The 10,319-nt window shown below is 35.5% G+C and overlaps 2 protein-coding genes across 4 annotated transcripts; one reads left to right on the top strand and one right to left on the bottom strand.

The window, feature by feature from the left end:
• Positions 1-679: 679 nt before the first annotated feature.
• Positions 680-4,137, top strand: LOC111399692 (actin-97-like). Its single transcript, XM_023027148.1, has 5 exons — positions 680-899; positions 1,640-1,712; positions 1,852-2,245; positions 2,902-3,515; positions 3,819-4,137. Exons 2-5 carry the CDS (start codon positions 1,653-1,655, stop codon positions 3,882-3,884), a joined length of 1,134 nt encoding a protein of 377 aa, XP_022882916.1. The 5' UTR covers positions 680-899; positions 1,640-1,652; the 3' UTR covers positions 3,885-4,137.
• Positions 4,138-4,672: 535 nt separating this feature from the next.
• On the bottom strand, positions 4,673-9,828 carry LOC111399691 (probable protein phosphatase 2C 25). Of its 3 annotated transcripts, none has more exons than XM_023027145.1 (6): positions 9,733-9,828; positions 9,440-9,524; positions 8,298-8,703; positions 6,768-7,132; positions 5,379-5,615; positions 4,673-5,273 (listed from the first exon to the last, which is right to left on the bottom strand). In XM_023027145.1, the coding sequence occupies exons 3-6, from the start codon at positions 8,599-8,601 to the stop codon at positions 4,992-4,994; spliced, it is 1,188 nt and encodes a 395-aa protein (XP_022882913.1). In that variant the 5' UTR covers positions 8,602-8,703; positions 9,440-9,524; positions 9,733-9,828; the 3' UTR covers positions 4,673-4,991. The 3 variants fall into 3 exon arrangements, with proteins under 3 accessions (XP_022882913.1, XP_022882915.1, XP_022882914.1); XM_023027147.1 differs by having other exon boundaries at positions 9,751-9,819; XM_023027146.1 differs by lacking the exon at positions 9,733-9,828 and having other exon boundaries at positions 9,440-9,722.
• Positions 9,829-10,319: the final 491 nt, after the last annotated feature.

Raw genomic sequence — 10,319 nt, 5'->3', positions numbered from 1 at the left:
TCAATAAATAAGTGCGATAAAATATTTTCCCTCATTTCAAAGTATAAAAACATAATATTTTGATAGATTTCATCATCAAGAACAAGATGTACTAATTTATTGGATGTTGAAAATAAGAATTCGATGAAAAAACTTAGGATTATCAACATTATAACGAATGAAGATTGAAAAACTAAAGTACAATAAAAATACGGTGCAACAAATAAAAACTGTGGTATCAATACAACCGCTCTTTATACCATAGTATTCCACCCTCAATTAATTATTTCACACATACTAATTAGTGCAAAATTTCAACTCGTCTCATAAGTAATTCTAATAAACTACATCTATGATTTTCTTGCATATATATGTTCCATCGCTATTGAAGCAACTACCTATGCATTTAGGCTAAATTGAATCAAAATAAATAGATAAAGAGGGTCTACACGTACAGAAAATAGGTTTATAGAATTTCTACATAGTACACACAACATGGAGGGTGAGTGGTATTTTTGGACAATATTTTAAACACGTGAAACCCACCCTCACGTCTCACATTTGTGGCTATTCTGTGAAACCATTTACTGTACAAATGGTCCACGGTTTAAGGCAAATTAAATAATGAAAGATTTAAGTCCATCATGAACATTGAAAATTCCAAAGTTGACCCTGAAAGGGCAAAAAGGGCATAGAGGGCGTTGGCATCTCTGCAAAAGCGCCAGGTCTTATCTATCCACCATTGATGCTCGCTGTCATGGGACCTCACACGGATTTAAATCATAACAACCAAAGTCTTTAAAACCTGAATTTTAGGTTCAATTTTGTTTCATTTCCCGTTTTTAAACAAGAGAGGGCGGGCACCTCACACCTCCTACACAAATCCACAGGAGAGACCCATTTTCAAAAAGGCTTCAGAGGTAATCTCTGTTTTGGAACTTAGATTTTTTGTTGTTGTGGGATTTGTTGTTTATGTTCTTAATGTGGGTATTCTGAATTATGATCAAAGGGCGGACATTTATCTAAAACACAACGTGTGATGTGGTGGATATTGCATAATTAATTGGAGGCCATGCGTGTTTCATTTTGAAAGTTAAATGATTTATGCAAATGCATCATCTGGGATCTCATCTGAATTTACTAAAATTCGGAATTTTTCATGGATATAGTAAATCTAGAATTGAAATATCCATGAATTGATTGAATTCTGGTATTATTGCTGGCAATGAAATCTTGGCAAATGAAGGTCTACAAGTGAATCATTAATGGAAAATGATATTTACCAATTGATCATTACGGTTGCCAAATGCTTAACCTGTTGATCTGTTTATATGTCCTTTCTCTGTAGGGAGCTGAATGCTTAATTGAATTGATTGCCATGGAATTTATTGTGCATCAGTTGGCGCACCTACTTTTCTTGATGGATCTTGCACTTTTAACTGTGAATATCATTCTTATTTGATGCCAAATTTCGTTTTGAGTTTCAAATAATAAATGAAAACAATGCCATCCCGGTTTTTTTTTTTTTGGGTCAATCTAGACGAAGTTCATGTAGCTTTGATAATTTTTTTTTGGCATCACATCAATTGCAAATTTTTATGTCCATGGTAATAAAATATCAAATCTCCTCATATTAGCTGAAAGTCATTCTATTTTCCAGATCATATTAAGTGATGGCAGAAGCCGAGGATATTCAGCCTCTTGTATGTGATAATGGAACAGGAATGGTCAAGGTATCCACCTAATATCCAATGACTTGTACGCTTTATCATTCCAATACCTCCAATGATGATTTTTCAACCGCTAGGCCTTTGTTAATTAAGAGTTTACTTTTGAAGCTTGTGATTTATGGTGAGATCTCATAATTTTTAGGCTGGATTTGCTGGAGATGATGCTCCAAGGGCAGTCTTCCCCAGTATCGTGGGCCGCCCACGTCACACCGGTGTCATGGTTGGCATGGGCCAAAAAGATGCCTACGTCGGTGATGAGGCTCAATCCAAGAGAGGCATTTTGACTCTAAAATATCCAATTGAGCACGGAATTGTCAGCAATTGGGATGACATGGAGAAAATTTGGCATCATACCTTCTACAATGAACTTCGTGTGGCCCCGGAAGAGCATCCCATTCTCTTGACAGAAGCTCCTCTTAACCCCAAGGCGAATCGTGAAAAAATGACTCAAATCATGTTTGAGACTTTCAACACTCCTGCTATGTATGTTGCCATTCAAGCCGTTCTTTCGCTTTATGCCAGTGGTCGTACAACTGGTAAGAAAAATGCTAGTTCCTGTTAATTCTCCATGCATTGATGCCCGACATGCCGGTGCTTTCATCTTTTTCTCATGGATAACTATATTGATTTGTTCATTTGATCAATTCATATTAACGATCTAAGGGTATTATATTTTGGCTCTCCTACCAAGCACACACAGCCACTAACATACTGTACAATGACAAAAGTCGTGTGCCAATTGCATAATAAAAACTATCAGAACTAATTCTTAAGAAATACATCCCTCTCAGGAAAAGACATTTTCAGAAGTATATGCTGAAATGAATATGCACTTTATAGTGTACAACAGAATGCTGAATAGTAATTCCTCTTGTCAAACCAAATTACGTTTGCCTGTTAACTGAAAAAAGGAAGAAGACACAAACAGGATAGGTGTTGATATCTGTAGTCTATATACCAAAATGGAGGACCTAGGCTATATTCTGGATTGCTTGTATCTTAAATGATCTTGAACGTGTTCTATATAGTAGAAAATGCCATCAGTTTGGAACCTCCGAAGCGCAGGAATCAAACTTATTATTAACAAAAATAAGTTGTACGATCTGTCATTAAACTTCGGCAAAATGGCTTCTCTAATATGTTGAATTGTGTCATTAACGGCATAAATATGACTTGTTTTTCTTGTTGCCAGGAATTGTTCTCGACTCTGGTGATGGTGTCAGCCATACAGTCCCCATCTATGAAGGTTATGCACTCCCCCATGCAATCCTGCGTCTGGATCTAGCCGGGCGTGATCTCACTGATGCCCTCATGACGATATTGACTGAGCGAGGCTACTCTTTCACCACATCTGCTGAGCGTGAAATTGTAAGAGATATAAAAGAGAAACTAGCTTACATTGCTCTCGACTATGAACAAGAGCTAGAAACTGCAAAAACCAGCTCATCTGTGGAGAAGAACTATGAACTGCCTGACGGACAGGTGATCACTATTGGTGCTGAGCGATTTCGCTGCCCAGAAGTACTTTTCCAGCCATCAATGATTGGTATGGAATCTGCTGGCATACATGAAACTACTTATAACTCTATCATGAAGTGTGACGTTGATATTAGGAAGGATCTGTATGGAAACATTGTCCTCAGTGGTGGTTCAACAATGTTCGGTGGAATTGCTGATAGGATGAGCAAGGAGATTACAGCATTAGCTCCAAGCAGCATGAAGATTAAGGTGGTGGCTCCACCTGAGAGGAAATACAGTGTCTGGATTGGGGGTTCCATTTTAGCCTCTCTCAGCACTTTCCAGCAGGTATGACTGGGATTTTCTTTAACACCTATACTGTTTTATTCAAAGTCTAGCATTACACCGTTTTCTAATATCAAGGGCTAACTGAATAAAAATTCGGCTATTGCATCTATTTTGGTTACCTTTCATCGCAATTATTAAAGTTTAACCTTGTGAGTCCATCGTGTTTTGCTCTGATCGTTGGAAAACTGAAGCCTCTGACTGCAAAGGCTGACATTTATTTGTCCGATTGTAAATAGATTGAACATTTGTTAAGGAACTTCAAGAATTTCTTACGAGAGCCTTCTCTTGTTTCTGTGAATGCAGATGTGGATAGCCAAGGCAGAGTACGATGAGTCCGGGCCTTCGATTGTCCACAGAAAGTGCTTCTAAAATTACCTATGACGAAAAGAAATTGTTGAGGAATTTATACATTCTATTTTGGAAAAGGCTTTTCATTAAGATTGCTGATTGCTGCTTCTCATTTGTATTTTCACATTTTTTTTCTTGTTCTTTCCTATGGGGCTATAGCATTGCAACAAAATAATATCATCTTACGCAATATTTGTTTTTCCATTGATATTAAATTATAGTATAGTTGAGTGTTTTAAGTGTTATTATGATTTAAGTTCTGAATTAAAGGCTCTCTGACTTCTTCCTTTACAGTACTTGAATATTTGTTTGAATCACTGTCTACTTATCACAGTCATATATAACAAGAATCATTTTTATATAGAGTGCACGAATTATTAAAGTACCCTTCATTTATATTCTGCTTTGCTGAAAGCCTTGTTGGGATTTGGACTAATTGGTGGCCTGTTTAATTTTGGCATCCAAGAAAACTTGTAAAGAGTAGATACACCAACAGCAGCTTCTCTAATCTCTCTGATTTTTTTATTTTTATTTTTTCACAATATTAGACCCCTAATAACGGTAGTATTTCAATCAAATACACGTAGAAATTGCGGAGGGTTCTTTATCTCCATTGAGGGGGGAAATTTTTTTCTATGAGAACAAGCTCGGATTGTAGCTTCTTCAGAAGGTATGGTTAGATCATTTCTTACCAGCCTACCATAACAGTCACCATTATACTTATAATTGAAAAAGTTAATTCCAAACACCAACTGCATACTGAAGTTAGGTTCCTTCTAGACATGGTACACAACTACTGTCAACAGAGATAAGTCCTAAAACATCACAAGGCAAGCCAAGAACACAGATCCTGTAGAAACAGCAAGAATTGGATGTCTTGAGATTCAAATTTGTGATCCCAACAAGTTTATTAAACTGAAGGAAAAGAACAAAAATCAAACTACTTGGCTGTGTACAAGTCCGGCATCTCAGAGAGCCTAAACGAGCAGATTAAAAATAGCATAGAAGAGAAAGAAAGATGTCAAGAAAAAATATGCTCGAAAACATTACGAGGGCTTCAAAACTTTCAGTTCGAAGAAAGGAACAATTTTCAAAAGTTGCTGCAGCTGGCCTTCTCCATATTCAAGATCACGAGCAACCTTCAGATAGGACACTTTGCTTCACATCAATACCTTGAGGAAAATTAAAATTTGATGGTCCAACGGTATCCACAAATCCTCTAATTGATAATTCAGGTACAGATGCATTATTTTCGAACATTTCATGGTCTATGAAGATGACAACAACAGTAATATCATCATGAACACGTCTCCTCACCCCCTTATCATACTTCTTGAGCTCATTATACGTCACCCGTCTTTTCTTACAGGCCTGGTTTATAGCTGATATTAGAAGTCTCTTGGCTATGCCCTGATATTCAAGGAAAAATATGGAGAAGATCATAAAAAAATATGTTAACGAAGGATTATATGGACAAATAATATGAAAGCTAGAAAATAAGAAAATAATACGCACCACTCTTGGATTGTTATGGACTATCTCAACAGCATCCTCATTTGTCAAGTATTCCCAAAGACCATCAGATGCAAAAATAAGAAACTTGTCATTTGGTTGTAAAACTCTTGTGCATATAGATGGATCAGATCTCAACACTGGTTGATGCAGAGGTTCATGAAGGTGAAATCGCGGAAAAGATGGATCAAGAGCAAACTCTGGCCTTTTCAAGTAGGCGTCTCCTATGGATCTTGATACCTGAAATAAACATGGCTTAGTCTTGCAATAATCATAAAAACCCGCCCTGGGGTGACCAGAAAAACTAAAAATGAGTGGTTGAATGGCGGTTACAGGTTAAGATCAAAGCAGGAAAACCAGAAAACATAATAGTGATTATAATATATAGGAAACAGCAATCAACAGCAAATGGAAAAGATCATCTGTAGAAATACAGATTCAAAAAAAGTCAAAACTGAGTCAATTTATTTGCTTGTCAACTTCAATTTTCAGAATCAACCAAAATAATTCATTGAAACAACTACAACAAACTGGGACCTATTCCCAAGAAAATCGGGATCAGCTACTGGAATGCTTCTCACAACTGTTTTCAGTTCAAAAGAATTCCTCGAAAGAACTAGAAAAAATGAAAGAAAGAAAAGAAACTGAAAAGGCAAAAGATAATAGCATCTCTGTTAAGAACATTACGGCATACAGCATTTAAAGTAAAGAAGTAAAGACAGGCTGCAGCATTAAATAAGACCAGCACATCCCATTGACTCCTGAACTCCTGTAAGGTCGAAATTCACAATATGATGAATGGACTATCAAGTTTGACTGTCAATTAAATCTAGAATTATAATTAATTAGTAAAGGGTCACATTTAGCAACTAGAGGTTAGATTCTGAATTCTACTGATTAGACATGCATTTTTATTAGAAATCGTAGATCCAAATATCAGTTTATGCAAAACATAAATGTAATTTTTACAACGCGTTTAGTTTATTTTAGTTAATATAATTCATGAGCAAACACAAAATTATGTCAAAATTAAATTCCTGGATGCAGCACTTTTTGTCAGGCAGCATGTATAGTCGGTTTTGACAGTCGTATTTAGTGCGCAAAAGCACACTTAATGGGGTTAGAGGCCGATTTCCAGTAGACCTACAGAGAACATAATACTTCGTGACTAACTTCTAGAGTAAATCATTGAATCGATAAAGAAAATGGAAGTTGTCATACGCATGAAAGTAGAAAACTGATTGCATGTTCAGTGGGGATGAGTAGATAGTACTAGACAATAGAAAGGAACAAAAATAAGCTAATATCTTGCTTATTATACTATCTAGTCCTGCCCAGTAGTATGTGCCAAACATGCACTTAAAGCTTTTTCAAGGTTAACTGGTAGTAAACCTGTATAATGCCTTTGATGCGCCAGACCCCCTGCTTCATAACTACGATATGCGAATCTTCTGGATGTAAAGACCTGAGCTCCTTTCTCACCTCCTCAAAACTGGCATTGTGATCCTTGGTCAGCTGCTCAGCCACAATTTTATTCAATCTGTTTATAGAACCTAGTACAGCCCGAGAATCGCCCAGATTTGCAACAAATAGTGTACCTTTGCAGATTACTCCAACTAGACAACAGGACCCAATAGCTGCAATTAATGGCTTAAGTTCATATGCCCTTCTGACAAGAGTTAGAAAACCATCTTCAGTTTCAGAAAAGGCGTTCCTCAGAATGTCCTCAGATATAGTTCCATTATCACGAGCAAGTTCTGTGAAAAAACAAAATGTGCCATGTCATGCATCAGCCAAACTCATAGACTGGCATTGGGAAAATAAACACAGTATATAACATCAATAAACAAAAAAATGATGAAGAGTAGGATAACTCTTGCCAAGAGTCCAAACTGATATGAAAACAGAGAAGAAAAAAATGCATACAGCAATAGATTACTTATAAAGAATAAATAGAAAAAGAGAAAAAAGGCATGAGATGAAGATTGAGAAACATTTGATAAAGAGTATAGACATCAAGAAACTCAATGATGACCATCGACAGTGCCCAGATGCTCTAGTTCTAAATCAAAATGAGTGAAATTTTAATTTCTAAAACTTTCATTAGTTTGTTTACTGAGCTCGAAGGCAGCATGTAAAAGTGTAAGCAATTTAAATATAGAACAGTACCAAATGACAAATTTATCTACATAATGACATGTATATGAAGAGAAATCATTAACAATCAGACCTCCATAGACTTAATAACTAAAATGACAACTGACTGGAAAGAATTTAGTCTATCATTGCCCGATGCCCAAAAAAATGAAAATAAGAGTAACAATAAAGAAAAGAACCATGATGCCATTTTTTGAGCGCACTCAGTCGATAAAGAAACAATCAAACTGGCAACCAGAACAAAAGAATAAAAAGCACTAAAACATACCACACAACAAGGTAAGTGCAGCAAAGACATTCACCATAAAGACCGTAAAATTTGCTTATCATTTAACAAAACTACATCATGAACACAATAAAGTTCATTTTAAGTCGGATTTTTCCTTCTTTCTCCTACATTCATAAATTAAGATCACTACAATTACGAGGTAACACTCCTATTATCATTACAAAAAGAATGGATATCAAATTCTAATTTAAGGAAATTTTAAATTGAAAAAAATAATAATAAATAAATAAATAAATAAAATTCATGTAACGGAACCCAGCATGCAAAACTATTCAGGACAAGTCATGGAATGCCAAAAAAAAATTATCTACCCAGTAATGGGGATCTACCCTGAATTAAACATGCAATTAATATGTATTGCTTTTTGTCATTAATTCAAATTAAAAATAGTCAGGAACTCTCACTGGAAGGATAGAAATAAACATTTACATAACTATCTAAAAAGAGAGAAAAAGGGCAAAGGAAAGAAGCCTCACTGATCAGATTATGAAAGAGGTGGTCACATATGAATCTAGATGCGTCAGGGCCCCCATGGCCATCATAAACACCAACAAAGGTGGCATGTTGACCAGTCTCAACTTGGCTCTGATCCTCAAGAACTTCATTTGCCTGGACCACTGCGAACGAGAACTCTCCATGAGAATGCTTCTCAAGATCTTTGCACCAGAGAAGTGCATCATCCTCACCTCCCAAAGAATCATCATCATCCTTGTTCATACGGGCATATCGGCCCAAAGGTCGCAAACATGAAGATGCTGTTCTTCCCAACCAAGAAAACATCCCTCATTTCCTTCTTATGCAATGCAGTAGAGAATTTTTGAGGTCGATGCAGAGGACCAATCTACAGTAATCTTTGAATGTAATTCTCCAAATCCAATAACACTGTAAAGGCAAGAAAGGAAAAAAATCCAGAATCAAAAATCATATTTAATACTATTAGCCAGTAAATCAAGATCAAAAGATTCCAATAACAAGATGTACTAGAAACAAAAAGGAAAAGTTAATAATTCAAAGCAGTAGTATATACTATTAAAAACAGGTAATAAAGGCCTTGTTCTAAGAAAAGAAACAGATACACCCCCGGGGGGTGGGGGGTGAATATTTCAAAACTGAAGCAGAGAGCAGCACCTATAGAAATTTTACAGCGGAAAACTCAATGGCAAAATAATTGAAAAAGACACGGATGCAGCAAAGCAACATAATAAAATACAATGAGGAAAAAAAAACAAGAACTTGCGTTTGAGAAATAGCAAAAAATTACCTATTATGACGAAAAAAATCTTTAAAAAAAAATTGACTGATGTAGGAAATTTTGGTAAATTCAGAAAGAAACAAAGACCACTTCTGACTACTAAAGAATAAAAGAACAAAACCTGCTACATGTAGTTTAATTCAAGAACAAAACCCTAAAGAGCCAAGAAAGAGACAAAGACGCACTACGACCCAGAATTTTCAGAAAATGTCAACATCCTATTCGAAAACCGAAACAGGACAATCACAGAAGTATTGATCATTATGTTTCCGTACAGAGAGCATAATAGAAGACATACAAATTCAAGATTGCAGTGAAGAAATCCAAGAAAATTAAACAGAACAAAATCCAACTACAAGAACTTACCAAAGTTCTTTTTCACAGGAATGGCAAGTAGAGAGCGTGCAGTGACATATGAAGAACCCAAAATACAATTGATCAATGCAGAGTCCTGGAGAGAAATATTTCACTATATTCGTAAAACGAAATAAAAAAAAAAAATGTTGATCAAGTTTCAGATCAATGCGTAATACGTAAAGATAAAATTTCATATCATGATCTTCGTAGAGAAGTTGAAAAATTCAAATTCAATTTGTTTCACAATAAAAGGCAAAAGGCGGAAGAAAATACGAGAGAACAGATCTGAGTTTGAGAATTACAACTACAATTGGGCGTACATTTATGCACATTCACTTTTCATATGTGCACTTCGCGCAGAGAGAGAGAGAGAGGAGAGAGAGAGAGAGGGAGGGAGAAGAAATTGGGTGAAAATTGTAAGAAAGATATTGCAAGTGTGACTTATTTAAATGCTTCAAGTTTGACTATCTTAAAAATTAAAGTATTAAATTGATAAGTGATAAGTTGATATCTGATATATAAGTTATAATTTTTATGATAATAATTCATCCCTCCTAACAAAACAAAACAAAATAATAAATAAATAAATTAATCAACTATTGGTTGTATCAATAATCTCAAGTCAATGTTATTTTATGGGATGGGCAGCCAAATGCCACTAGAGGTAGACTCCAGGGTTGTGACATTTGGAGAAAGTACACTAGCAAGCAACCAATGTGCCAACACAATCCATTTGGAGTTATTTTTCGTGTCAAAAGATTATGGCTTGATATGATATTTTTGTATATGTAAGAAAATGGGTTTTCGAAGGGCTAAAGGAAAGAAAACCTCCGAAAAGAATCAGTACTTTTATTTCATTATTACTTCGTAATTTAAAAATAGCATTTTA

This window comes from Olea europaea, chromosome 9 (assembly GCF_002742605.1).
Source record: "Olea europaea var. sylvestris chromosome 9, O_europaea_v1, whole genome shotgun sequence".
Classification (NCBI taxonomy): domain Eukaryota; kingdom Viridiplantae; phylum Streptophyta; class Magnoliopsida; order Lamiales; family Oleaceae; genus Olea; species Olea europaea.
Note: the sequence above shows the minus strand (reverse complement) of the source record. Positions and strands in the feature narration are given on the sequence as shown.